The sequence below is a fragment of the Dictyostelium discoideum genome (genome assembly GCF_000004695.1).
Source record: "Dictyostelium discoideum AX4 chromosome 1 chromosome, whole genome shotgun sequence".
In the NCBI taxonomy this organism is placed as follows: Eukaryota; Evosea; class Eumycetozoa; order Dictyosteliales; family Dictyosteliaceae; genus Dictyostelium; species Dictyostelium discoideum.
Window position 1 is genome coordinate 973,852 of NC_007087.3, and position 27,718 is coordinate 1,001,569.

The 27,718-nt window shown below is 19.1% G+C and overlaps 12 protein-coding genes across 12 annotated transcripts; 7 read left to right on the plus strand and 5 right to left on the minus strand.

Moving 5' to 3' along the window:
• Positions 1 to 247: 247 nt before the first annotated feature.
• DDB_G0267856 (hypothetical protein) lies at positions 248 to 2,740 on the plus strand (the record flags this gene model as incomplete). Its single annotated transcript, XM_642265.1, has 1 exon — positions 248 to 2,740. The coding sequence occupies one exon, from the start codon at positions 248 to 250 to the stop codon at positions 2,738 to 2,740; it is 2,493 nt and encodes an 830-aa protein (XP_647357.1).
• Positions 2,741 to 3,870: 1,130 nt separating this feature from the next.
• Positions 3,871 to 6,444, plus strand: DDB_G0267858 (hypothetical protein; the record flags this gene model as incomplete). Its single annotated transcript, XM_642266.1, has 2 exons — positions 3,871 to 3,985; positions 4,064 to 6,444. The coding sequence occupies 2 exons, from the start codon at positions 3,871 to 3,873 to the stop codon at positions 6,442 to 6,444; spliced, it is 2,496 nt and encodes an 831-aa protein (XP_647358.1).
• Positions 6,445 to 6,983: 539 nt separating this feature from the next.
• DDB_G0268362 (hypothetical protein) lies at positions 6,984 to 9,421 on the plus strand (the record flags this gene model as incomplete). The annotated part of the gene is made up of 2 exons (XM_642267.1): positions 6,984 to 7,128; positions 7,251 to 9,421. 2 exons carry the CDS (start codon positions 6,984 to 6,986, stop codon positions 9,419 to 9,421), a joined length of 2,316 nt encoding a protein of 771 aa, XP_647359.1.
• A 208-nt stretch (positions 9,422 to 9,629) lies between these two features.
• DDB_G0267860 (hypothetical protein) lies at positions 9,630 to 10,271 on the minus strand (the record flags this gene model as incomplete). Its single annotated transcript, XM_642268.1, has 1 exon — positions 9,630 to 10,271. The coding sequence occupies one exon, from the start codon at positions 10,269 to 10,271 to the stop codon at positions 9,630 to 9,632; it is 642 nt and encodes a 213-aa protein (XP_647360.1).
• A 414-nt stretch (positions 10,272 to 10,685) lies between these two features.
• On the plus strand, positions 10,686 to 11,555 carry DDB_G0267862 (hypothetical protein; the record flags this gene model as incomplete). Its single annotated transcript, XM_642269.1, has 1 exon — positions 10,686 to 11,555. The coding sequence occupies one exon, from the start codon at positions 10,686 to 10,688 to the stop codon at positions 11,553 to 11,555; it is 870 nt and encodes a 289-aa protein (XP_647361.1).
• Positions 11,556 to 11,855: 300 nt separating this feature from the next.
• DDB_G0267864 (hypothetical protein) lies at positions 11,856 to 12,806 on the minus strand (the record flags this gene model as incomplete). Its single annotated transcript, XM_642270.1, has 1 exon — positions 11,856 to 12,806. The coding sequence occupies one exon, from the start codon at positions 12,804 to 12,806 to the stop codon at positions 11,856 to 11,858; it is 951 nt and encodes a 316-aa protein (XP_647362.1).
• A 336-nt stretch (positions 12,807 to 13,142) lies between these two features.
• On the plus strand, positions 13,143 to 15,414 carry DDB_G0268364 (hypothetical protein; the record flags this gene model as incomplete). Its single annotated transcript, XM_642271.1, has 3 exons — positions 13,143 to 13,284; positions 13,324 to 15,045; positions 15,140 to 15,414. 3 exons carry the CDS (start codon positions 13,143 to 13,145, stop codon positions 15,412 to 15,414), a joined length of 2,139 nt encoding a protein of 712 aa, XP_647363.1.
• A 585-nt stretch (positions 15,415 to 15,999) lies between these two features.
• Positions 16,000 to 17,267, plus strand: DDB_G0268366 (hypothetical protein; the record flags this gene model as incomplete). The annotated part of the gene is made up of 3 exons (XM_642272.1): positions 16,000 to 16,835; positions 16,935 to 17,047; positions 17,158 to 17,267. 3 exons carry the CDS (start codon positions 16,000 to 16,002, stop codon positions 17,265 to 17,267), a joined length of 1,059 nt encoding a protein of 352 aa, XP_647364.1.
• Positions 17,268 to 17,601: 334 nt separating this feature from the next.
• Positions 17,602 to 18,192, minus strand: DDB_G0267866 (proteasome maturation factor UMP1 family protein; the record flags this gene model as incomplete). The annotated part of the gene is made up of 3 exons (XM_642273.1): positions 17,602 to 17,690; positions 17,811 to 18,006; positions 18,091 to 18,192. The coding sequence occupies 3 exons, from the start codon at positions 18,190 to 18,192 to the stop codon at positions 17,602 to 17,604; spliced, it is 387 nt and encodes a 128-aa protein (XP_647365.1).
• Positions 18,193 to 18,647: 455 nt separating this feature from the next.
• Positions 18,648 to 20,618, minus strand: DDB_G0267868 (hypothetical protein; the record flags this gene model as incomplete). Its single annotated transcript, XM_642274.1, has 1 exon — positions 18,648 to 20,618. One exon carries the CDS (start codon positions 20,616 to 20,618, stop codon positions 18,648 to 18,650), a length of 1,971 nt encoding a protein of 656 aa, XP_647366.1.
• Positions 20,619 to 21,884: 1,266 nt separating this feature from the next.
• On the plus strand, positions 21,885 to 23,059 carry rnf113 (RING zinc finger-containing protein; the record flags this gene model as incomplete). The annotated part of the gene is made up of 2 exons (XM_642275.1): positions 21,885 to 22,154; positions 22,262 to 23,059. The coding sequence occupies 2 exons, from the start codon at positions 21,885 to 21,887 to the stop codon at positions 23,057 to 23,059; spliced, it is 1,068 nt and encodes a 355-aa protein (XP_647367.1).
• Positions 23,060 to 27,051: 3,992 nt separating this feature from the next.
• On the minus strand, positions 27,052 to 27,192 carry DDB_G0268370 (hypothetical protein; the record flags this gene model as incomplete). Its single annotated transcript, XM_642277.1, has 1 exon — positions 27,052 to 27,192. One exon carries the CDS (start codon positions 27,190 to 27,192, stop codon positions 27,052 to 27,054), a length of 141 nt encoding a protein of 46 aa, XP_647369.1.
• Positions 27,193 to 27,718: the final 526 nt, after the last annotated feature.

Genomic DNA, 27,718 nt, shown 5'->3' on the forward strand with positions numbered 1-27,718 from the left:
TATATATATATATATATATAAAATATCATGATATTATTTGCGCAGTTATTTAATATAAAACAAATAAAAAAAAAAAAAATTTATTAAAAAAAAATAATTTGTGTTCTAAAAATATCTTTTTTTTTTTACATTTAACATTGTTAATAATAAAAATTTTTTAATGTTTTTTTTAATTTTTTTAATTTTTTTTTTTACATTTTTTTTTTTTTTTTTTTAATCATAAAAAAACAAAATTAATAAATTAAGGATGGAAGAAAATTTAATATCATGGATTTTAAAAGAAGGTGAAGATATTTTTATTAGAGAAAGAATAATAAAATCAATAAAAAAGATATCAGATAGTGGTATACATATTACAATTGAATCACTTTTAAAATTTTTAAATAAAAAATCAAAAACCATTTTTTTAAATGAAAAAGAAATTGATTTTAAAGAATCATTAAAATTAGAAATTGAAAATAATGAATTATTAAGTCAGTTACAATCATTGTTTGAAATGTATGAAAATATAAATACAAATATAATTTGTTGTAATTTTGTTTATAATCGCACACATTTAATATTTAAAAAACATATTAAACAAGTAAACAATGGTTTCAATTCAAAAAATCGTACCACTGAAAATAGTCAAATGAAAACAGAAATGTTGGATTCAAAATCCAATATATTAGATTCTTGTTTTCATATTATTGATAACAATAAAAATTTGTTAATTAAAAAAGATACATTATTAAAAAATAATAACAATAATAGTGGTAATTTATTTTTAAAAATTTGGAGAAATATAATTATTAGAAATGAAATTTTAAAATATATGAAATTATTTAAAATTCATCAATTTAAAATGATATTTTCATCAATTTCCAAATTGGATGCATACCCTTTTAAAGAATATCTATATAATGTACAATTGGAAATTGGTGGTGGTGAAAGAAATAATGAAGTTTTCAATTACCAACATGAAACAATGGAAATAAATGATTATTTAGAAAATAATTTACCAGATTCAATATCAGTATTGAATATTATTGATTTAAATAAAGAATTTAGTAATGGTTATTGTAGATATATCAGACCTTCGTCAATACCTTGTTCTGTAAAAGTATTGAACTTTATAAAACAATCTGACTACTTAAAATCAACAAAATTTTGTAACTTGATCCAATTTAAAAATAATAAAATCATTGATAATAGTAGTAATAATAATAATAATAATAATAATGTATTTTTAGAGAATGAAAAGAGTGCATATGTAATAAGTAATAGTGAACAATTGATACCTTATGGAGTTGATTATGTGAATTATGAATTTAATTTAGAGGAAAGATCATTTAGCTTTATAACATTTAATAATTTACCAAACACTGTAAAAACATTAGAAATTAAAAGAAAGTTACCATCGAAATTGTCTTTGGATTTTTATGAAGACTCAATATGTTTATTACCAAATACAATTAAGGAATTATCATTTGATTTGGTATCAATTTTAAGACCAAATTTTTTACCAGAATCAATCACTGAATTATATTTAGGTAATGCACATAATGTTTATACAAATGATGAATGTTTGATTGAAAAAGGTATATTACCACCACAATTGAGAAAACTTAATCTTGGTGGATATTCAAATGAAATTAGAGAGGGTATATTACCACCAACACTCACAAGTTTAACATTATGTACTACCTATAAAAAACCAATTAAACCAGGTTGTTTACCACAATCTTTACAATATCTTTCTTTTCAAGGTGATGTTGTTACTGCTACTAATCAAAAGAGTAGTAAGGATGACGAATTTTCAAATAGCGAATCATCATTTTCAATTTCATCATTATTTTCAATAGTTAATAATTTAATATTTAATTATAATTTAAAACTACAATACGAGTTCCTTATTGAAGGTTCAATTCCAATTGGGCTAAAAACATTAAAACTTTCAAGGAATCAACCTTATCAAGATATTCTTGTCAAAGGTATACTAACACCATCTCATAGCTCTTTAACAAGTATTTCAATATTTGATTTTAAACCACTCCAACTTCATGGTGAAAGTGTATCAAGTATGAATCAAAAGAATAAAGAAAAACTTCAAAAATTAAAAACACAATTTTTTATACCATCATCTGTAAAAAAGTTTGTTGGCTCAATTGATGATTATTGCCATCCAGAAATAATACGATTTTTACCATTTACAAAGGTTAAATTCTTTAGCTTCAATCCACAATTCCAAGAGTTTTCAAAAAGTGTTAAATCTCTTTATTTTAAATATATTTTAAATTTTAACCCAACAGCATGGCCATCAAACGCAGTTACATCTCTTACTTTAGACGGTCATAATATAGATGGTTTAGGTTTCTTTCCACAGTTTTTAACATTTTTAGATTTAACAAATGATATCTTTTTCTCAATGAGTAATGTACCACTTGATACCTTTTTTCCCTGTTTGAAAACCTTAATATTAAGTAACTTGTTTCATGATGAAATTGATATTGAATCTTCATTTCCAAATCTAATAACCCTTGTTGTTGGAAATGCAACACCCAAATTAGTTTTACCCACAACAACAACAACAACAACAACAACAACAACAACAACTAATTTGAAAGAAATTATTGTATTCAACACAAATATCCAATTTATAAATGATAATATATTAAAACTTCAACCTTTTATAAAAATTTTTAATCATTCTATAAAAAAAAAGAATTTAAAGAATTTATTTTTATCAAAAATTAAATAAATTAATATAAAAGTAATTATAATTTTCCAAATTTTTTTTTTTTTATTTTTTATTATGGTAAAGTTTTAAAACTCTATTATTTTTTTATTCTCAAAACAACTCACAAAGTATCATTAAAAAAAAAAAAAAAAAGATTTTCTAAAAAAAAAAAAAAGATTATAAGATCTTTTAAAATATTTTTATCCTATTTAAAAAATTTCTAAAACAATTATGGGTTCAATATTTGGTTTTTTAAAAGGATTTTTTTTTTTAATAAAAAAAAAAAGATTCTAAAAAATTCATATCCTTTGTACTTTTTAAGGAATTTGATTATCAAACTGTTTTTTTATTTTTTTTTTTTATAAATTTTTAAGTAATCAATTGATTGGTCAACAAAATTTTTTTATGATAATCATTTTTTAAAAAAAAAATCTTTTTTTTTATTTTAATTTTTTTTTAATTTTTTTTTTTTTTTTTTTGACTTTTGATGTCTGGCGATTAAAACTATGGTTTTTTTTAGGTCAGATTTTTGTCTTTTTTTTTTTTTTTTACGAATTTTTTTTTTCCCCACCAAAAAGATCTTTTTTTAATCTTTTTTTTTATTTTTTTTTTTTATTTTTTTTCCTCTTTTTTTTTTTTTTTTTATAATTTTTTTTTTTCTTTTTTTAATTTTTTCTTTTTTAATTTTTTTCTTTTCTTTAACATCACCATTGTCCCAGCCTCAATACCTAAGATTATAATTTATAATTTATATTTTATTTTCATTAAAATTTTCATATTAAAAAAAAAAACAAAAAAAAAAAAAAAAAAAAAAAAAACCAACTCAAATCAAATCAAATCGAAGAAAAAAATAAAAAAAATAAAAAATAAAATAAAATTAAATAAAATAAAATTAAATAAAATAAAAAAAAAAAAAAAAAAAAAAATAAAATAAAACAAATCAAATCAAATAAAATAAAACCAACAAATAAAATAAAATAAAATAAAATAAAATAAAATAAAATAAAATAAAATAAAATAAAATAAAATAAAAACAAAAACAAAAACAAAGACAAAAACAAAAACAAAAACAAAAACAAAACAAAAACAAAACAAAAACAAAAATAAAAATAAAAATAAAATTAAATAAATAAAATAAAAATAAAATAAAAATGGAAAGAGGTTTGGTTGAATGGTTATTACAAGAAAGGGATAGTGTAGTTTTGGATAATTTAAAAATTTTATCAAATCATGGTTTACATATTTCAATTGATTCATTAAGATATAGTAAGTTTTTTTATTTTTTTATTTATTTTATTTTATTTTATTTTTCTATAAAAATATATTAATATTATTTTCAAAAAGTTTTATATGGAGATATTGATAAAGAAAAATTATACTATGGGTTATGTGAAGGCCTAATAACACATTTACGTAATTCGTCACTAAAGGAGCTACTTAAAACTATACGTGATGAAAAATCTGATATAGTATATAATTTTAAACATCCAGCATTAAGTAAAAATGTGGATCCAATTGTAAAAGGTGGTACAGCATTACTTCAAGATTTCCCACTTTTAAAAACATTAGATATTATTAGAAATAATAGAATGTTATTAATAAAAAATAGATCTTTAGATTATCAACTAAAATATATCCAATCAATTTATAATTATAAATATGGAAATAGAAAAAAATTTAATTTTAATAATAATAATAATATTAATAATAATAATAATAATAATAATAATAATAATAATAATAATAATAATAATAATAATAATAATAATAATGATAATGATAATAATAATAGTATTATTGTTAATATTGATAATAATAATGATAATAATAATGAAAAAAATATAAATTTAAATGAAAATGAAAAAGTTGATAATAGTTTATTATTTTTTAAAATTTGGAGAAATATTATTATAAAAAAATGTATAATTTTAGAACTTGGTAGGATTAATAATCATTATAAAAAGAAATTTACATTTAATTCAATTGAAAAATTTGATGAATATATATTTAAACAGTATGTAACACATTTGGAATTTATTTTTTCATCCGATGAAAATGAGGATTTAATTGCTGAAGAATTAAATGATTATTTAGAGTATAAATTACCACCAAGTGTTACAATATTAGAGATAAATGGTGGATTTAATAAATATATTAGACCATCATCATTACCATCGACAATTTTGAAATTAAATTTTAATAGAGAAAATTTCGAACCTGGTGTTAAAAAAATAGGTTTAAATGTTCCAGTTGGTTTTGCAAATTTAAATACACTTTTTGATGATTTGAATCCTGTGAAAAAATTAATTTTTCCTGATAATTACAATTCAAAAATTTATCTAGATTCTATACCAGAGGGGGTGGAAATTGTTGATTACAGATCAATCTTTTTAGCAAGAAGCCCAATTGATATTAAAATGTTTCCAAAATCTTTAAAATCGTTATATATTTTTAGACAAATTGATTCCACAGTATTTCCAGAAGAAAAGTCAATTTTACCACCAGTGGAAAAACTTTACATTAGAAACCTTTCTCTTACGACTGTTGGAATTTTACCAGAAAGTATAACTCACCTTGAAATTGAATGGCCATATTCAACATTCAATATGAATAAAGTTAAGAAATGTTTCTTTCCACAACAATTGAAAAAATTAAACCTAAGTGGTTATTATAATGAAATTGGTAAAGGTGTTTTACCACCAAATCTCACCCATCTAACAATTTCAGTTAACCACATCAAAACCATTGAACCAGGTTGTTTACCAGATTCTTTAAAATATCTATCATTCCAAGGTTACCAAAAAATAAAAGGAAAAGAAATCTCTAAACCATTCAAAAGAAGTCAACCAGTTCTAGTTAAAGGTTCACTTCCAACTGGATTAACTACATTAAAATTATCAAAGTATCAACTTCATTTGGATATTTTAGTTAAAGGTGTAATTACAAAACATCATAAATCCTTAACTAAAATTTCAATTTGTCCAAATTATATATTTGATTATAAAACTGATTATAAAAAACCAATTGAAAATTTAGGTGATAGAATTTCACATTTTTTGAGAAAAAAATCAATTCTACTACCATCAGTTAAAAAGTTTACATGTAAAACAGTTTTAAATTATCCTGAAATGATTTTAATTTTACCATGTACTCATATTAAGATTTTACCGTCTATTGGCGGTACTGGTTATCAAAATTCTTTAATATCAGATACATTTATAAAATCTTCACATTCTAAATGTGTCTATATATCACTACCAGATTCATTCAATGCAAATTTAACTAGTAAATCTTTTCCAGAAACTTTGACTACTTTAAAATTTGAAGGTAGATATAATACACCATTCCTTCCAAAAGTTTTACCAAATTCTTTAAAAAATTTAATATTTGATTGTGAAAAATCAAATTATAATTATGATCTTTCAAATTGTTTACCAATTGGTTTGAAATGTTTAGCTTTAAGTCCAAATTATAGTGAACCTTTAAATTTTCAAACACATTTACCAGAATTGGAATTATTGGTAATTGGAAATTCAAATCCTTCAAATATTATATTAAATGAAAATCAAATGATATCAAAATTAAAACTTATAGTTGTATTTAATTCAAACAATCAATTTTTAAATAATAACAACCATTCTGAAATCTTTTATAATCCAATCTTAAAAATTGTTAAACCAACACAACTAAAATCAATTTTAAATGAATTTTCCGATAATAAATAATTTTATTTTTATATATTAGTTTTTTCCATTTTTTTTCTTTTTTTTTTTTTACTTTTATTTTTATTTTTTTGAAATTGTGTTGTATCTTTTATTTTATTGATTGGGGGTATGATTGTTTTTTTTTTTTTATTTTTTTTTTATTTTTTTTATTTTTTTTATTTTTTTTTTATTTTTTTTATTTTTTTTATTTTTTTTTTATTTTTGTTTTTTTTTTGAAATTAAAGTGGTTTCATATTTAATTTTTTAATTTTTGTTATTGGTTGTTGTAAAAAAAAAAAAAAAAAAAAAAAAAAAAAAAAAAAAATTTAACAAGCAAACAATAAAAATAATAATATTACTTGGATAAGTAATAAAAATTAAAACAATCTATATCAATTTAAATTTCTAAAAATATCTAAAAAAAAAAAATAAATAGTCATCAAAAATTAAAATTAAAAAAAATAAAATTTAAATAATAATTTAAAAATAAAATTTTAATGTTAATTTAAAAATAAAATTTAAAAAATAATTATTAATAACAATAAAAATATAAAATAAAAATGGAGAAAATATTATTTTCTTGGATTATAAGTAAAAATGATATTGAAACAACAAATTCACTTAAAATTATTAGTGATAATGGTCTTTTTATTACAATTGAATCTTTAGAAAAATTTTTTCAACCATTTTTGTCACCTTTAAATCGTAAGTTTATTAATCTTTTTAATTTTAAAAAAAAAAAAAAAATAAAAAAAAAAAAAAAAAAAAAAAAAAAAAAAAAAAAAAAAAAAGAAATATATTAATTTAATTAAAAACTAAAATTTTAGTTTTTGAAAATGATACTCAAAAAGAAAAAAAATTAAAATATGGTTTAAAAACAATTGAAATAATGAATTTATATGAAATGTTAAAAAATTTAATTACAACTAATAGAGGAAAAAAACCAAATAAAAATTATTTTGTTTATAGTTTTAGAGATCCAATGTTTAATGAATTATTAAATGATTATAATACACCATCATCAAATGTTACAAGTTTACCAATATTTATAATATGTTTAGATATTCTTAGAAATAATAAAAATCAATTAATTAAACCAAAATTAGAAAATTCAAAAACAATAATTATAGCGCCACCAACACAAATTATTTCAAAAAATGATAATAATTATAATAATAATAATGAAATTGATAATTCAATTCCATTTTTTAAAATTTGGAGAAATTCAGTTTTAAGGGGTGAAATTATTTCAGAAATTAAAATTTTAAATAATCATCTTGGTAAATTTACATTTTATTCAATTAATGAAATGGAAAAATATAAATATAAAAATTATTTAAATCATGTTGTATTGGATTTTAAAAAAGTAATGGATAAAAACCTATTTAGATATGAAGGTGATATGTTTAATAATTATTTTGAAAATTGTTTACCACCTTGTATTAAAAGTTTAGAAATAAATGGTGGTTTCAATTTCTTTATTAAACCATGTTCGTTCCCAACATCATTAACATATCTTCAATTTGAAACTGATAGAAATAATAATAAAATTGGGGAAAAGAATGTAATATTAAATTATCCAGTAAATAATCAATATTTTAAAAATTTTAAAAATTTAAAAATTGTAAAATTTGGTGAAGATTTTCATTCATCAATTAATGAAAATTCAATACCAGAAGGTATTAAAAATGTTGAATTTAAAAATGATTTTTCAGATTTCCTACTACTAAATTCAAATATTTTCCCAAAAACATTAAAATCTCTAACTATTGGTAGTAGTAATATAAACAAAAGTAATACTAATAATTATGATACACATGGAAAAGAATCGTCATTGTATTTACCAAAAACAATTACTTCATTGAATTATTATGGAAATTCAATTTTACCAAATTTATTTTTAAATGAGAGTTTAACAAGGTTGAATATAAAATGGCCAAAAAATCATTTAATTAAAAAAGAAAATTTCCCACAAAGGTTAAAATATTTAACACTTGAAGTTGGTAAAGATAAAGATATTAAAAAAAATTCATTTCCTACATCAATTATAAAGTTAAAATTATGTAATTATAATAAAATAATTGAACCAGATGTTTTACCAAAGAATTTAGAATACCTTTCATTTAAAGACACAATTTCAAATAATCGTATACTATTGAAAAAGTATCAACCAACTTTAATAAAAGGATCTTTACCAATAACTTTAAAAACTTTAAAACTTGGTGAACATCATTTATATATGGATGTTTTAATCAAAGGTGTTTTAACACCATCACACACAAACTTAACAATATTATCAGTTGTTATTAGAAATCCAATAGATTATAAACTATCTTCGCTATCAAATATTTTAAAGGTTGAAAATGATATAATGGAAAGATCAATAAAATGGAGAAAAAATAAATTCATTCCAGAATCTTTAAAATTAATAATTTGTAAAACCAATTTACAATATCCATTATTGTTTAATCTATTTCATAGTAGTGAACCTAATAATAATAATAACAATAATATTGCGGGAATTCCAACAATTGTTAAATTGGATGAAGATTGTAGAGATGATATAACACCAATTTCAATGGTAAAATCATTAACATCTTTAAAGTTAAATGATTCATTTGATAAAATAATCTACATTACTCAATTACCAAATTCATTATTGCATTTAAATTTTGGTTGCACAAATTCAATTTTCACTAAAAACATCATTACAAATTCAATACCAATAGGTTTAAAAACATTAATATTACCCCCATTTTTTGATGGTTTATTAAATATAGATGAACATTTCCCAAATTTAGAAATATTAGTAATTGGACTTTCAAACCCATCAAATGTACTCTATGATCCTTTAAAATCTTTAAAATTAAAATTTGTTTTTGTTTTCAATGAAAATAATAATTTTTTATTTAATCATAAATATAATAATATTAAAACAATACTTGAACCAATATTAAAAATAATACCATTAAAACAATTTAAAAAAATTAATAAATAATATTTACAAAAAAAAAAAAAAAAAATAAAAAAAAAAAAAATATATTACAAAATTTAATAAATAAAAATATTTAAAAGTTTATTTCTTTTTCTGAATAAATGAATTATAGAGGAAAAAAAAAAAAAAAAAAAAAAAATATTTCTTAAAATACACCAAAAAATAATAAAATTTTTTTTTTTTTTTTTTACAGATTTAATTTATTAATTTATTAATTTATTAATTTATTTATAAAAATTAAAAATAAAAGTGATAGAATTGCCAATGTATTAATTGAAATTGAAGATGTTGATGAATCAAATTTTGAACTAATTGGACATACTACTCTAATTTCATTATTATTAAATTTATTTAATTTTTTATCTTTACAATTTATTATTAATTCATTTTTTTTTGATTCTTTATAATTCTTTTCTTCATGAAAATTTTTAAATATTTTATTCTTATTTCTGTTAACTTTTTCATAACATTTTGAATTTTCAAATAAATTAATTATATATTGATTACTACCATTATTTTTATTTTTATTATTATTATTATTATTATAATTATTATTAGGTATTATGGGTGTTGTTGAATTTGATGATATGAATATTGATTTATATGGACATTTTTTAAAGGGTGATTTGATTTTGGTACATTTTCCATATGGTACTAATATTGATATACAATCTTTTATAGTTACATCAAATCCATCCTCATCTTCATAATAATTTATTGCATCATGATTTTCTTTTTTATTATTATTATTTTTTTGAATTTCTTTAAATGGTGAATCTTTTTTAATTGCTAAATTTACATTTATTAAAAAAAATATTATAATAAAATTTAATAATAAAATTTTGGTTTTCATTATTAAATTTGATATTGATTAAAAAAAAAATAAAAAAATAAAAAAAATATAATTAAGAAAAAAAAAAAAAAAAAAAAAAAAAGTGGGGTGATTAAATTTTTTTTTTTATATTTTTTTTTAAATTTTTGGTTTTTTTTTTTTTCTTTTTTAAAACAAAATTTTATTTTTTATTTTATGATAATTGTTTCAAAAATAATAATGTTTTTTGTTTTTTTTTGGTGGTTCACAAATAATTGATTTTTTAACCACGAGCGAAATTTTCAAATTATTTTTTTTTTTTTTCTTTTTTTTTTTTTTTTTTTTCAATAATATTTGAAATAAAAAAAAAAAAAATATCTAAATGCTTGTCAAAAGTCAAAAATTCTTTAATAGTAACACTTTAGATATTGAAAAAAAAAAAAAAAAAAAAAAGAAATGTTTGTAAATTTTAAAAAGATTCAATCATATATTGCATATGATTTATATGATAATAATAAGATTAGAGAATTTGTGGATAGTTTAAAACAAGAAGAATTGGATAACTATATAATTTATCAATTTGAAGTTGATGATGCAACATTACTTCAATTAGAAAAAGAAGAATTAGAATTGACTCAATTAGTTCAAGAGCAATATATTGATAAAAAAGATTTCTCATTTTTAAATAATCATCATTTATGGATAAAATATCAAGATCAAGATTTCATAGTTAATGAAATTAAAAATCCAGAAAACAATAATAACAATAACAATAATAATTTTTATTTAAATTGTTTTACAATTAAAGGAACTGAAAATGAAATTAAAAAAGAATTAAATTTAAATGATAATGATAATGAAATAAATACATATGCAACATTTTCAATAACCAGATATCATTTTAAAATGCCTCAAAAAATTGATTTATATATTGATTGTGTTATAAATTATGATAATAATCAAAATGGTAATAATAATAATAATAATAATAATAATAATAATAATAATAAAAATAAATTCTCATTATATGGTCATGTTAAATGTCAAGCAAAAGATTATAGTGAACTTTTATTATTTTATATTTTATATAATCAACCAAAACCACTCAAACCAAATATTATAAATTATCTTTTATCTTTAAAAAATAATGATAATAATAATAACGATAAAACAAATCCAATCAATAAACTTCAATCACCAATTTCAAATGAAACTATTTTACAAACTCCAAAAGTATTTGATGAAGATCCACTATTTAAATTTATTCAAAAAGGTGAAAATTCTCAAAACTCTTCTTCAAATTCCTCATTTTGTTCAATAAATTAAAATTATTAAATTATAATTTTGGAAAAAAAATAAAATAAAATAAATAATTAATTAAAAATTAAAAAAAAAAAAAAAACTTAACAATTGCAACTAATAAATAATTAAAAATTAATTTTTTTTTTTATTAATTAATTTTTATTTAATTATTTATTTATTTATTTATTTATTTATTTATTTATTTATTTATTTACATGTTAATAATAATAATAAAAATAATAAAAAGAAAAGAAAGAAAGAAAAGAAAAAAAAAAAAAAAAAAAATGGATACTCTTCTTTTTTTATAGGTGGTAAAAATATAACTTAATTTGCTCTATTTAATTCAGATTTAACAGATTGTAAAAATAATTCATCATCTTCAGTTCCCACTTTAATAAGTTCATCCTTTTTCTGTTTTATTGCAATGAAAAGTATACTTGTAATTGAGAAAAGTAAAGCAAATATGATGAATGATAGTATTCTTTTTTTCAAAGGATTTCTATTATCATTGTCATTGTATATAATCTCTTTCATAAATATTAAATAAAGTATCATAAATATAAAATAACCATCTCTATCTAAATTATCTACAATTGGTTTTGTTATTATGTAATTGAATTTATTTGTTTTTTCTGTTGTTGTTGTTATTTCTCTTAATTGTTGTAAATCATAGAAACTTGAAGTATTTTCATCCAATTCCAATTCGATACCACAATCAGTTTCAAATGTTGGTGAAAATTTATTATAACCTTCATCATCTCTTCTTTTATAACAAATTCTATTATTATTACAATTATCTTCATTTGTTGATAAACCTAAAGGTACATTGAAACAAAAATTTGGATGTGATAAAATATTCTTACTTGTATTTAATAAACTTGAATGTATACATTGATTTGGCAATTTAAAATATTTATAATTTATTTTATTATTATTATTATTACTATTATTATTATTATTATTATTATTATTATTATTATTATTATTATTATTATTATTATTATTATTATTATTATTATTATTATTATTATTATTATTATTATTATTATTATTATATGTACATAAATAAAAATTATTATCAACAAAAGTTAATCTGTAAATTAAATAAACAATAAAAATAATTTGAACACGTATATTCTTACGAAAATAAATTAAAATAAAAAAAGATAGTAAAAAAATTAATGCTGGAATTAAATATACTAATAAATTATCGTTAAATTTATCGTTATTATAATTTGGTTGGTTTTGTGGTGAATTAATAGAGAAAAGAAACATCTTCGGTTGCCAGAATTAGATTAGTTTAAAAAAAAAAAAAAAAAAAAAAAAAAATTAAAAAAAAAAAAAAAAAAAAAAAAAAAACAGGTGAAAAAAAAAAAAAAAATGAAAAAAAAAAATTTATAAATCTCATACCATAATTTGGCAACAATATACCGCCTCTTAATCACACAAAAAAAAAAAAATAAAAAAAAAATAAAAAAAAAAAAAGAAAAGAAAAGAAAAGTTTAAAAAAGAGGGAAAACATAAAGAATAAAAAAAATACTATTGATTATTTTATTTTTTAATATTATTATTATTATTATTATTACCTATGTATCATCAAAATATTTTATTATGGCTAAAATAGTGACACGTGGAGATATCAATAATAGCTTAAATTTAAATAATAGCAATAGTAATAGTAATAGTAATAGTAGTATAAATATTAATAATAATAACAATAGCAATAATAGCAATAATAATAATTTAAATAATAGTTTTATAAATAAATATTATAATATAAATAAAATTAAAGAGAATTTAAAGAAATGTCCAATTTGTAATAAATCATTAACAAATAATGATCCAAATAATTTAAATGGTTCAATTCTACATTCAATTGAATGTTTTGTTGAAATTTCTATTGCTTTAAAATTGGAATTTAAAAAATCAATCTCTATAGCAGAACTAAATCATATTGGAAAAGTTAATAATATAAAACCATCCCAACAAAATTCACCTCAAAATAATAGCAACAGCAATAATATTAATATTAACATTAATAATAATAGTAATAATGGTAATAGTACAAGTAATAGTAGTGATGAAACTGTTGAAGGTTTTAAAAAAAGAAAAAGAAAAGATGAATTCAATACATTTGATAATCAACAAACAAGTAATAATAGTAGTAACGATAATGATGATATTTCACCTACAACTTCGCCACAATTAGAACAACATCAACAATATCAACAACAACAACATCAACAACAACATCATCATCATCATCATCAACAACAACAATCATCACCTATAATAACAAGACAACAACAAAAACAATTATTATTATCACCTCCACCTCCACTACTACAAATAGAAACACCCTCATCACCACCACTTCAACAACAACAACAACCTCAACCCCAACAACAACCCCAACCACAACAACAACAAATACCACAAGCACAACAATTAAGATTTATTGATTCTCAAAGATTAAAACAACAACAGCAATTACAATTGGAGCAACAATTATTCCAACAACAACAACAACAGGAACAACATCAACAACAACAATTACAACAGCTACATCAACAGAATCAAATTGAGATTCAAAGATATCATCAAAGACAACTTCAACAACAACAACAAATTCAAATTGAACAACAAAGACAACTTTTAGTTCAACAACAAAATCAACACCAACAAAAACAAATAGAATATCAAAAATTACAACAGCAACACCTACTTTTACATCAACAACAACAACAACAACAACAACAACCACAACATCAACAAAATCAACAGAATCAACAAAATCAACAAAATCAACAAAATCAACAGCTACTGCAACATCAACAACAACAAAATCAACTTGCAATCATCCAAAAAAGATTATTACAACAGCAACAACAGCAACAACAACAACAGCAACAACAACAGCAATTAATACAACAACAACAACAACAACAACAGGCTAATCATTCAAAATTACTTCACCTATATCAACAATTACCACAACCTTTTATACATATATTTAACTCTTTAACTACTGAACAAAAGCAAGTACTACATACACGAGTATTATCACATCCACCAAGTGATCCAATGTCACCGTTACAGTTTGTTCAAACTCAATTAGTTCAATTTAATCGTCAAATGGATTTGAGAAAATCACAACAATCACAAAGTGTAAATACAATTACCCAACCCCAGCAACAACAACAACAGCAACAACAACAACAACAACAACAACAACAACAACAACAACAACAACAACAACAACAACAACAACAACAACAACAACAACAACAACAACAACAACAACAACAACAACAACAACAATACCAACAACAAGTACCACAACAACAACAACAACAACAATACCAACAACAAATACAACAACAACAAGAAGAACTTGTTGAAAGTGAATTGGCAATTAGTTACAGAGCTGCTATTTTCCCTTATTTATTTGGTACTCGTTGTTTAGGAAATAGGTGTCCTGATTCTTTTAAAAAATATCATATATATATAAAAAGTAAATAATTATTATTATTTATACTTGTTTATTTTCTTTTATTTATTCATATAAACTAATTTTATTATTATTAATTAATTAATTATTATTTTAGATGAATTAATATTTTCAATTTGCCCAATTCAACATGACAATAATAGTTTTTCAAATGCAAAAAGAGTATTATATTCAGCACTAGAGTATGCAGGTGTAATCGATAATGTTATCAAAAGTTCATCGGTCGTATGTAATGGCTGTGATGAAAGAGTTGGTGACCTTATAAGATATGAAAAAAGAGAATCATCATCTGGAGGAAGAGAAATTCAATTTTATTGTTCAATTGATTGTTTTTTAAATACAAATTTTTATAAAAAAAAACAAACTAAATAATAATAATAATAATAATTAATAATTAATAATTAATAATAAAAATTAATAATATTAATAATAATAAATAATAAATCAAATGAGTAAACAATATCTATATAATAATATTAAACATGTACATAATACAATAAAAACGAGACTCCAGTTTGGAAAAATGAATTATTTTAATCAAATAATTTAATAATAAAAATAATAATACAATATAAAAACTTATATAATAAAAAAAAAACTAAAATGCAAGATATTTATTTATATTTATTTAAAAAATAAAACTGGGAAAAAAAAAAAAAAAAAAAAAAAAAGAAAATTCAAAAAAACAGAACAATGATTACATTCATTTTTTTTATATTTTATATCATTTTGTGTATTTTTGAAAATGTGTTCTATTTTTATAAACTAAATTCATATTAAAAATAAATAAAATAAAATTATTGTTAAAAAATTAAAAATAAAAAAATAAAAAAATAATAAATTGAATGTTAAAAAATGAAAAATAATGAAAATGAAATTATTTTTTTTTTTTTTTTTTTTTTTTTTTTTTTTTTTCAGTTTATCAACAAATAAAAAAAAGAAAATATATATTAAGTGATGAACAAAAATGAAGGAATAAAAAAAACAATTAAAGATGATGAGGAAGATAATGATGATGATATAGAATTTGTTGGTTTACATCGTATTGGAGATGATAATAATAATACAAGTACCAATGATATGACAAAAAGTTATGATGCATCAGATGGAGGTGTATTTTTAGATGACTTATCACACTCAGATATTCAATTCAATGATCAACAAAGACACGATTCAGATTCAGAATTACAAGTTCAAAATTTATTAAATGAAAGAGAACAACACCACCAACAACAAGACAATGATTTTGGCGATAGGATGCTTGATGATGATATTGATGAAAACAATGATAGACAAGAAATAATTGATTCAAATAATATTTATCATTCAAATTTAAAAGCATATAATCATAGTGAAAATATTAAATTACCAACATTTAGTGGCAGTAGTAATAATAGTAATAATAGTAATAATAATAATAATAATAAAAACAATGATGTAGATTATGATATTGATGGTGATCCTATTCCAAGCATTGAAGGAATTAATAAAATTAATAAATTAGGAATTGCAGATGATCTTAATAATTATGGTTTAGATGATTATGTTGAAAATATGGATGTTCCTCCTCCTTCCTCTTCTTTTAAAAATAAAACTACAACTACAGCAACCACTACAACTACAACTTCTATTTCGAGTCAAAATGATAATTATCAAATAATAGATAGTAAATATGATCCTAAAACTACAAATTTATTTAATACTCCTATTGCATTAAATAAAATTATGATTTTCATTAAAGGCGTTGTAATGTATAGATGTAGATTTATACAATCAACTTTATCAAAACCAATGTATGTATATAAATATCATTAATAAATAATAATAGGTCAAATATATACACCCTTACTCTTTATTTATTAACCAAAAAAAAAAAAAAAAAAAAAAAAAAGTGATTTAAAAAATGAATCTCAACAAAAAAGGGTTCAAGAGTTAGCATTCGTTTTATTGGAGCAAAAAGGAAATATTCAATTTATAAAACATGATAGATTCATCCTTTCATTAAGTATGTATTTTACTTTTTTTTTTTATTTTTTTTTTATAAAAACTTTTACCGTAAAACAACAAATACTAACATATCTCAATTATTATTATTATTATTATTATTATCATCAGGAATTCATTCAAAAAATTCATACAATGATAAATTTATAATTTCAAATCAAAGAGATGAACCTATGAAATTTTGTAGAAATAAATTCACCTTTATAATACAACGTTTGTGAAGAAGAAAAAAAATAAAATAAAAAAAAAGAAAGAAAGAACTAAATATACTTTCCTTTAATTTGTACATAATATATATTTTTTTTTAACAAAATTTACATGTTGCCTTTATTTATTTATTATTATTACTATTATATTGTTTTGTTGTGTTGTTGTTATTTTTATTATTGTTATTGGGTGGTGTTGAAATTCTTCCAAGTTTTTTTTTTTCTTTTCTTTTTTTTTTTTAAGTAATGCTGATTTATTATAATGACAATATTTGGTAATGGTGGTGGTGATGACGATGATGATGATGGTGGTGGTGCGGTTTTATATATTTATGAATGGATAATTTATCTATAAAATACTCTTGGAACTAGTCATACCAAGTCTATGCTCCATAGATGTATGTAATTGTGGTAATGGTGCTTCTGATGTGGCTGGATCTGTAAGTTTAAAAATATTTATTTTTTTATTTGTTAATTTATTTATTTAGTATTTAATATTAAATAATAAAAATATATATATAAATAAAATTAAAAATAAATAAATAGGCAAAAACTTACCACAAAGATAATCACCAAAATCGAAATCTTCATCTAAACCTAAAATTGTTTCTAAACCAACCATTGAACTTTGTAAAGTTGGTAATCTTTTAAATTGTGAATAAATTTGTTTTTCAATTTCATTATTCATAACCATATGTGTACCAAAAACATTTTTCATTGCAAAATTTTTTAATTTTATTTCTGTTTTACCTTGCTAAATTAAATAAATTAAATTAATAAATAAAATAAATAAAAAAATAAAAAAAAAAAGTGTCCAGTATATATTGTAACAACTTACATCTAATTGAATACTTTCAACTGGATGTGATAATCCTTTAACATTACTTGATTCATTTCTTAATGTTGGTAAATCCAAATCTTTTTTTACAATAGATTGCATTATTTATATATATGTGTAAATATATTTGTATGTATTATTATTATTTAATAAAAGTGGGAGAGTTTGATGAAATTAAAAAAAAAAAAAAAAAAAAATTTATGAAAAAAAAAAAAAATTAAAAAATTAAATAAAAAAAAAAAAATTAATTTGATGCACTTCACAACCCCAAAAAAAAATTAAAATTTTTTTTTTTTATTTTTTTTTTTTATTTTTTTTTTTTTAATTTTCTTTTATTTTTTTTTTAAAAATTAATTTACTTTTTACAAACTTAATTGAATTGATCAAATATCTTTAACCTATTTTGGAATTAAAAAAAATAAAAAAAATACAGATAAAAAATAATAAAACATATCACAAGTATCTATTAAATAAATAAATGGTCAAATTACTTATAAATTAAATAAAATTGGATTGGTTTATTTATTTATTTTTTATTTTTTATTTTTTATTTTTTTTTAATATCTATTTAAATGTAATGAACCATTTAAAACTTTAATATAATGATAAAAACGATTAATATCAATTTTATAAAGGAATTTAAAATTACTATTAAAACAAGATAACATTGTTATTGATTTTGGTAATGATTCAATTATTGGACAACCAGAACCAACTGAAATTGATTTTATGGATGATGGTAAACTTGATTCATTTAAAATTTGAGTATAATTTATACCAAAAGAGATTGATTGTAAATTTGAAGGTAAATTAATTGAATATAAAATTTGATTATACTTTTCACCCAATCGAATTGATTCCAATCTATCTGGTAAAATATTTGAACTATTATTAAATACTTGATCATAACAAGCACCAAATTTAATTGATTTTAATTTTTTACTTGGAAGTGTACCCCTTGGTAATTGTTTATTAAAACGGTATCCAAATTCCAAATATTCAATACTAGATGGAAGAGAACCAACCAATATCTCTCTATTGAAATTAAATCCAAATATTAATGATTCCAAAGAATTTGGAAGTGCGCCTAATTCAATTGGTTGGTCGAAATAATAACCAAATTCAATTGATTTCACTGAGTCTGGTATGAAACCAGGTTCGATAATTTGATCGAAATAATGATTTAATTTTAGCTTTCTAACTGATTTAGGAATTTCACCGAAATTGAAATTATCACAAATTAACTCTTCCAATGATTCTGGTAAAATATTTGTAGTACCACCACCACCATCATCATCCTCTTGTAATACAGATTGGTTGAAATCTAAACCAAACTGAATTACTTTTACTGATTTTGGAATTACATCTTTTTCAATTACCTTATTAAAATCGTGGCCAAATTTTAAGGATGTTAAAGATTCAGGTAACGATCCTTTAACCAATGGTGTATTAAATTCATACCCAAATTGAATATGTTTCAATGATGTTGGTAATACATTTGGTTCAATTGGTTTATTGTAGGAATGGGATAATTCTAAATTTTCAATAGAGTTTGGTAAAATTCCTTTGGTGAATTGGTGATTGTAATTATGTCTAAAATAAAGTTTCTTTAAATTTAAAGGTAATGAACCAACTGATAATTTTTGATTAAAGTAACCAAATGTTAAATTCAATAATGATTGTGGTAAAATTCCAGGTGGTAAATCCATTTTAAAATGGCCATCGAATGCAAGTGTTTCCAACCCCTCTGGTAAAGAATTTTTTAAAATCTCTTGATTGAATGCGTGTCCGAAATAAAGCTCTTTTAAAGTGGCTGGTAATGTATTACATTCTATGGTACTGTTGAATGTGTCTCCCAATTTCAATACTTCCAAACCGTGTGGGAGAACACCCACTTTCAATTCTTGGGAATATTTCCACCCAAATTGTAAATATTTCAATTTTTCCGGTAGTACACTTCCCGACCCAATTGGAAGGTCATAATATTTGCCAAAGGTTAACGAAGTTATTGAGTTTGGGAGTGCTCCCTCTTCAATGACCTGGTTCCACGAGTCACCAAATTTCAAAATGGCCAAATTCGATGGCAGCATTCCTTGGGTAATCGGTTGATTAAAGTAGAAACCAAATGAAAGACTTGTAATATTTTCAGAGATTGAGCCAATTCTAATCATTTGATTGAATCTAAAATCGAAGTTTAATGATGATATAGACGATGGTATTTGTGATGGTACAACTTTATCATATTCATATTTTTCACTATCCACATCATATATTAAATCCTTTAAATAATCTTTATATTTAAATCCTTCCAATGATTCAACATTAAACTTTCTTTGATAAAAATGAATTGAATATAAACGAAGATGATAAAAAATTTCACCTCTAATAACTTTATTTCTCCAAACTTTAAAAAAAACTTTTTCATTTTCATTACAATTATTTAATGGTATAATTCTTTGTATTGGTTCTTTAATTAATGAATAATCTTTTAATATTTTTTTTGTTAAATTATTAATTATAATTTCCATTTTTTTTTTTTTTTTTTTTATTTAATTTTTTATTTTTTTTTTTTTTTTATTTAATAATTAATTATTTTTTTATTTTGTTTTATTTACAAGATTTTTTTATTATTATAATTATTATTATTATTTATTATTTTTATTATTATTTGTTCTTTTTTTTTTTGATTTTTAAATATAAAAAAAAAAAAAAAAAAAAATTAATTAATCAACTTTAAACGGAAATGAAAAAAAAAAAATAAAAAAAAAAAAAAAATATTTAAATAATAAATTAAAAAAAATAAAAAAAAAACCTAATAACGAATCCAGTATTCGTTCCGGTATTAAAAGAAAATAAAATTTTCCATTCAATTTTCTGTGTATTTTCACATAGATAATTCCCCTTTTTTAATTTTTTTTATTTTTACATTGGATTTAAGATTTTCCAATCTATCTATTTACTAAAACAATTTAAAGAAAACAATTAAAGATTCTTAAGATCTGAAAAAAAAAAAATTTAAAAAAATAAAAATAAAATTAAAAATAAAAATAAAAAAAATAAAAAAATAAAAAATGAAAAAAAAAATAAAATTAAACAAAAAAAAAAGAATTAATATGGTTAAAATCTGTGGTTTGGGTTTGATTTTTTATTTTATCGAAAGATTGTGTTTTAATAATTTTTTTTTTCTTTTTTAATAATTAAAAATATAATGGAAAAAAAAACCTAGTAAAATGTTAAAATATAATTAATTATATTAAATTTTAATAAAAGTTTGTAATTCTATTTTATAAATTAATAAAAACTATTACAAAATAAGATTAATAATAACAAAAAAATAAAAAAAATAAAATTTATAAAATTTATAAAAAAATGAAACTTATTATAAAAAAAAAAATGGCATTTTTTATTAAAATTTAATTAATACTAAAAAATAAGAAAATATATTAGAATTTTTAAATTTTATTAAATTAATTTTATTTTTTACCTTCGTTAAAATTTATTTAATACTAATAATATAATAAAATTTATTTATTACTAATAAAATTTATTTAATACTAATATTTTATTTTTTTTTTTTTTTGGATACTTTTATTTTTTAAATTTAATGACCTCTGAAAGAAAATTCCCGAATCTGGAATTCCATTTGATATTTTCCTTTACTATTATTATAATTTAAATTTTATTTTTAATTTTATTTTTTTATTTTTTTTTAAATTTTTTTATTTTTTTTTTAAATTTTTTTATTTTTTTTTTTTTTATTTTTTATTTTTTTTTTCATTTTTAAAATTTCAAAAATGGAAAAAGAAGAATCAACAAATAAAAATAATGAAAATATACAAAGTGAAAATGAGATAAATAAAATTGATAATAAAAGTAATACAGAAAATCCAACAATAAAATGTATATTTAAAAAACCAAACAAACAAAGAAATATAAGGAAAAGGTCAGATGATTTAATATTAAACACATCAAATAATGCGGATGAAGAAGATGAAGATGGCAATGAAGAAAAAGATAAAAAGAAATTAAAATCAAAAATAAACCAATATACAACAAAACAAGATGTAAGTTCTCTCTCTCTCTCTCACTTATCACATCCACATTTAATATATATATATATATAACTTACTAACTATATATTTTAATAATACCATATAAATATATTATATAGAAAAAGAATGAATTCTCATATGATTCATCAGGCAATGCAGGTTCGTCAATTAATTCAGCAGAATTATCATCAACACAATATATGAATGAAGAGGAAGAATTTAAAAAAGAAGTTGTATTATCATCATCTAGAAATAATAATAATAATAATAATAATAATAATAATAATAATAATGATAACATAAGTAATAGTGAAGGTAGTGGTGGTAGTGATAATAATGATGATGGAATTTATAGAGGTATGAAATCATACTCTACATTTGTTGAAAAGAAATCAGATTTAACTTATAAAGGTGGTGGTGTTAAAGCAGGACCAATGAAAACATCAACTACCTTTAAACTATCGAATAGAATTGATCATCAACCTGATGTATGTAAAGATTATAAACAAACTGGTCAATGTACATTTGGTGATGCTTGTAAATTTTTACATGATCGTAGTGATTATAAATCTGGTTGGCAAATTGATAAAGAATATGAAGAAGAACAAAAACAAAAAAGATTAAATAATATTAATGGTATAAAAAATAATAATAATGATAATAAAAACAATGACGATGACAAAGAACAACAACAATTCCCATTCGCATGTTTTATATGTAAAAAACAATATGTTGATCCTGTTCAAACAAAATGTAAACATTTCTTTTGTGAAGATTGCGCATTAACTCATAATAGAAAAAATAAAAAATGCGCATTATGTGGCGAACCCACTTTAGGAACATTCATAACACCACCAAAGAAGATTTTAGATCAATTAATGGAAATTTCCAAATCACATTTTAAAAATCAATCATAACATTATTATTATTATAATTATTAAAATAAAATAAAATAAAATAAAATAAAATAAAATAAAATAAAATAAAATAAATTTAATGTAAATTTAAAATATTTATTAATTTAATTTTTTTTTTTTTTTTAGAAAGTCTTTTTATTTTTTTTTTTATTTTTGTTTTAAATTTCAAGGATAATTTAAATTTTTATTTTTGTGGTTTAGGCAAATTGTGGTGAATTTGATTTTTTTTTTTTTTTGAATTGTTTTTTTTTTTTTTTTTTTTTTAAATTTTTTATTTTTTTTGATAATAGTCACCGAAACAGTGTAAATTTCAATGAATTTGAAATAGAATTTATTTTATTCCGGAATTTATTTCTTTTTTTTTTTTTTTAAATGAATAATAAAAATTTAGAATTATGGTATTATGTCGTAATTAATCCTGGTTTTTAAAAAAATTTGTTAAAATAAGGATTAAATTTGAAAAAACAAGAAAAAATTATTAGTAGATTTTAAAGATGAGGTTAAAATTGTGATTTTCAATTTTTTTTTTTTTTAAAGTAATAATAAAAAAATTATTATTAACAAATATTGAAGTGTTTAAGGGTAGATCTACTACTAATTTTATAATTTCGTTATTATTATAAAACCATATTATTAGGTTAAAATATATTAATATTATAATGATTCTAAATTTGCTATTTTAATGGTAGATTTCTTTTTCTTAAAATAGAAAATTTAAATTCAATTAATTTATTTCGAAACAAACACTGGGGGGGATTGGGGGTAAAAAATTTTCGTCTTTTATTGTTTTTGTATAGATTTTAATAGATCCGCGCATAAAAATTTTAAAAAAAAATTCAAAAAAAATAAAATAATTCTAAAAATAAAAAAACTCAATTTTTACCCCGAAAACCAATTTTGATGATCAATATCCTGGCACGACATAGTGTTGATATAAACATCATAAAATTTTTTTTTTTTTTGAAAATTTTCTTTGTGAATTTAAAAAATAAATCTAAAAAAAAGAGATTTGTTCATTTCTCACAATCAGGAATAAAAAGAAAAAAATAAAAAATTTGGGGTGCTTCTCAAGGGTTTTTTTTTTTTTTTCATAGAATCTGTATGTGTAGTGACCATTGCAAGAATAATTAATTAAAAATTTTTGATTAAATTATTTAAATTTATTTTTTTTTTACTTTTTATTTTTTTTTTTTTATTTTTTTTTATTTTTTTTTTTTCATATTTAAAAGAAAGATTTTTTTTTTTTTATTTTTTTTATTTTTTTTTTTTAAACAATCAAAAAAATAAAAAAAAAAATAAAAAAAATAAAAATAAAAAAAAAATAAATTTTTTTAAAAAAAAAAAAAGTAAAAAAAAAAAATCTTTTTTTTTCTCGCCTCAACCAACTACATAAATACACACACCCATCACAAATACACATATAAAAGAGATATTTTCTGAATACGATTTGGTATCCAGTTTTTTTTTTTTCGTTTTCATTATATTGTTTTTTGTTTTTTTTTTTTTTTTTTTTTTTTGTAACATTACTTTTCTATTTTTTTTTTTTTTTTTTTTTTTTTTGTATATTGTAAAATACTTTTTATATCACATTTTATCGAAAAAATCATTTATAGCATCACACCTTTTTATAGTAAAATTATTTTATTTCCAATTATTTTATTTCAAAAAAATAAAATAAAATAAAAAAATAAAATAAAAATAAAAAAATAAAAATAAAATAAAACCTGTACCATTAAAAATAATATTAATATTAATAATAATAATAATAATAATAATAATAATAATAATAATAATAATAAATTTGTAATAATACTAAATAATACCAAATATATATATAATAACAAATATTTATACAAACCATACCAAAAATTAAAAACGCGAATTAATAATAATTATAAAAAAAAATAAAATAAAAATATTTACCCAATAATTATTCATTTTTTGGATATAATAACATCAGCGCATTTCATATTAAAAAAAATAAAAAAACCTAAATAATTTTTTTTTTTTTTTTCTATTTATTTATTTATCTATCTATCTATCTTTTTTTTTTTTTTTTTTTTTTTTTTTTTGTATACTTGTCGATTCCAGTAAATATTTCGAAATTTGTGTGTTTGTGTGTGTGTGCTACTGTAGTAATAAATAATAAATAATAAATAATAAATAATAAATAATAAATAATAATAATAATAATAATAATCATAATAATAATAATAATATAATAATAATAAATAATAACAACAGCTAATACTCTACATTTAATTCAATAATAGCTAATATAAACAATTTCTTCTTTTCTATTTATTCTTTTCTTTTTTTCTTATTTATTATTATTTTTTTTTTTTTTTTATATATAAAATCAAACCCTACTATTTTTTAATTTATAGCCTAAAATAGTAAATTGTAATATTACTTCAGATTTTATACCTCATCAAATATCAATAACAATAAATATTTAAAAAAAAAAAAAAAAAAAAAAAAAAAAAAAAAAAGAAAGAAAAAAAAAAAATTATTATATTTAGCTTTTCCCAAAACAAACAAAACAAAACAAAACAAAGTATAATAAAAACAAAACAAAAATAATAATAATTTAAAGTAAGTCTTTTCATCTACCAATGTCATTTTATTTTTGATCATCAAATTTTTATTTTTATTTTTATTTTATTTTATTTTTTTTTTTTTAATTTTTTTTTTTTTTTTTTAAAATCTCATCTTTGTCTCTTTTTTTATTTTATTTTATTTTTATTTTTTTTATTTTTATTTTTTTCTTTTTTGATTTATAAAAATTAAATAGTTTCAAAAAAAAAAAAAAAATTTTAATTTAAAAAGCATGTGTCAAGTAAGATTCACACAAAGAAATCAATTTTCAAAAAAAAAATAAAAAAAAAATAATTTAAATAATAATAAAAAAAAAAAAAAGGAGATACAATCACCAACCCCCAAAAAAAAAAAAAAATTATTATATCTACTTGGTGTAAATTCAATTAATAATCACACTAAAAAAAAAATAAAAAAAAGGGAAAAAAAAAAAAAAGGAAAAATCACCTGTATAAATGACAAATAGGTGGTTCAAAAGAAAAACAAAATATTATTTATTGTAATTATTTCAATTCCACACACACACACACACACCTTCACATTGTGTTTAACAATCACCAATCTATGAGCGGATGATAATAATAAAAAAAAAAAAAAAAAATTAATAATAATAATAATAAATTAAAATAATAATAGTAATACTGTTAAAACACACCATTATAGATTTTAAAAACAATAAAAAAAATAATGATAATAATTAAAATAAAAAACATGTTGCATTCATATTTTTTATTTTTACACAAAATTAACAATAATGGCAAAATTTTACTACCAAAATTGGTGTGGTTTTTTTTTTTTTTTTTTTGGAAATAATTATTTATAGGTTTATTTAATTGGCTATTGTATTTTTATTTATTTTATATATATTTGTATAAGTGGTTGGGATTTTTTTTTTTTTTTTGTCTTATTATTATTATTATTATTATTATTATTATTATTTTTCTTTTTTTTTTTTTTTTTTTTTATTAGGGATTGATACATTCACATAATAACCACACCCACTAATTCACATTGATTTAATTTTTTTTTTTTTTTTTTTTTTTTTTTTTTTTTTTTTTTTTTATTATTCCCAATTATTTTTTTTCTTATTTTTAATTTATTTATTTAATTAATTTTTTTAAAATTATTATTGTTAATAAATTATTATTATATCATTATTATTACTTTTTTTTTTTTTAAAAAAATTATTATTATTATTATTTTTTGTATATGTTTCATTAGATCAAAACCATAAAATTCGGTTGATTTTATACATTTTGTCATATTTTCCAATCATATAATTAAATAATTAAATAATTAAATAAATATAAATAAATAAATAAAAATAAATAAATAATAAATAATAATTTAATTTTTTTTTTATTTTTTTTTTATTTTTTTTTTTTAACAGGAAATTAATAATTTAAAGGAATCACAGTCAATAGGTTTGTATACTTCAATAGTGGGTTAGAATACTCATTTTCGTCATAACTATCATCATTATTTATTATTTTATTATTTGTTTTGTTAATTATGTCACCACAAGGGGCACTCATTTCTATTTAAATTATTTGTTTTTATTTTTATTTCTTTTTTTTTTTTTTTTTTTTTTTTTTTTTTTTTTTTTCTTCAATAATCACACTAGGCCACACCGGTTTGGGGTGCATTTATTTTACCACACTTTTTTTTTTTTTTTTTCCTTTTTTAAGTGATCATATATATTATTATTTTTTTTTTTTTTATTTTTTTTTTTTTTTTTGGGGGTGATTAATCTTAAAAATTAAATTTTTAAATTTTAATTTTTTTTTTTTTAAAAAAATTTTTTTTTTTTTAATTTTTTAAATTGGTTGGTTTTTCACTTCAATTTAAATTAAAATTAATTATCATATTTTTTTTTTTTTTTTCTTTCCAAATTTGTGTTGTGTGTGAAAATAAAAATAAAAATTAAAATAAAAATAATAATAATAATAATTGTAATTGTAAGAAAATCATTCAAACCAACATCATCATTCAAACAACACCAACACACTCCTCCCATTTGATATTATTATTTTTAATAATAATAAAAAAAAAAAAAAAAAA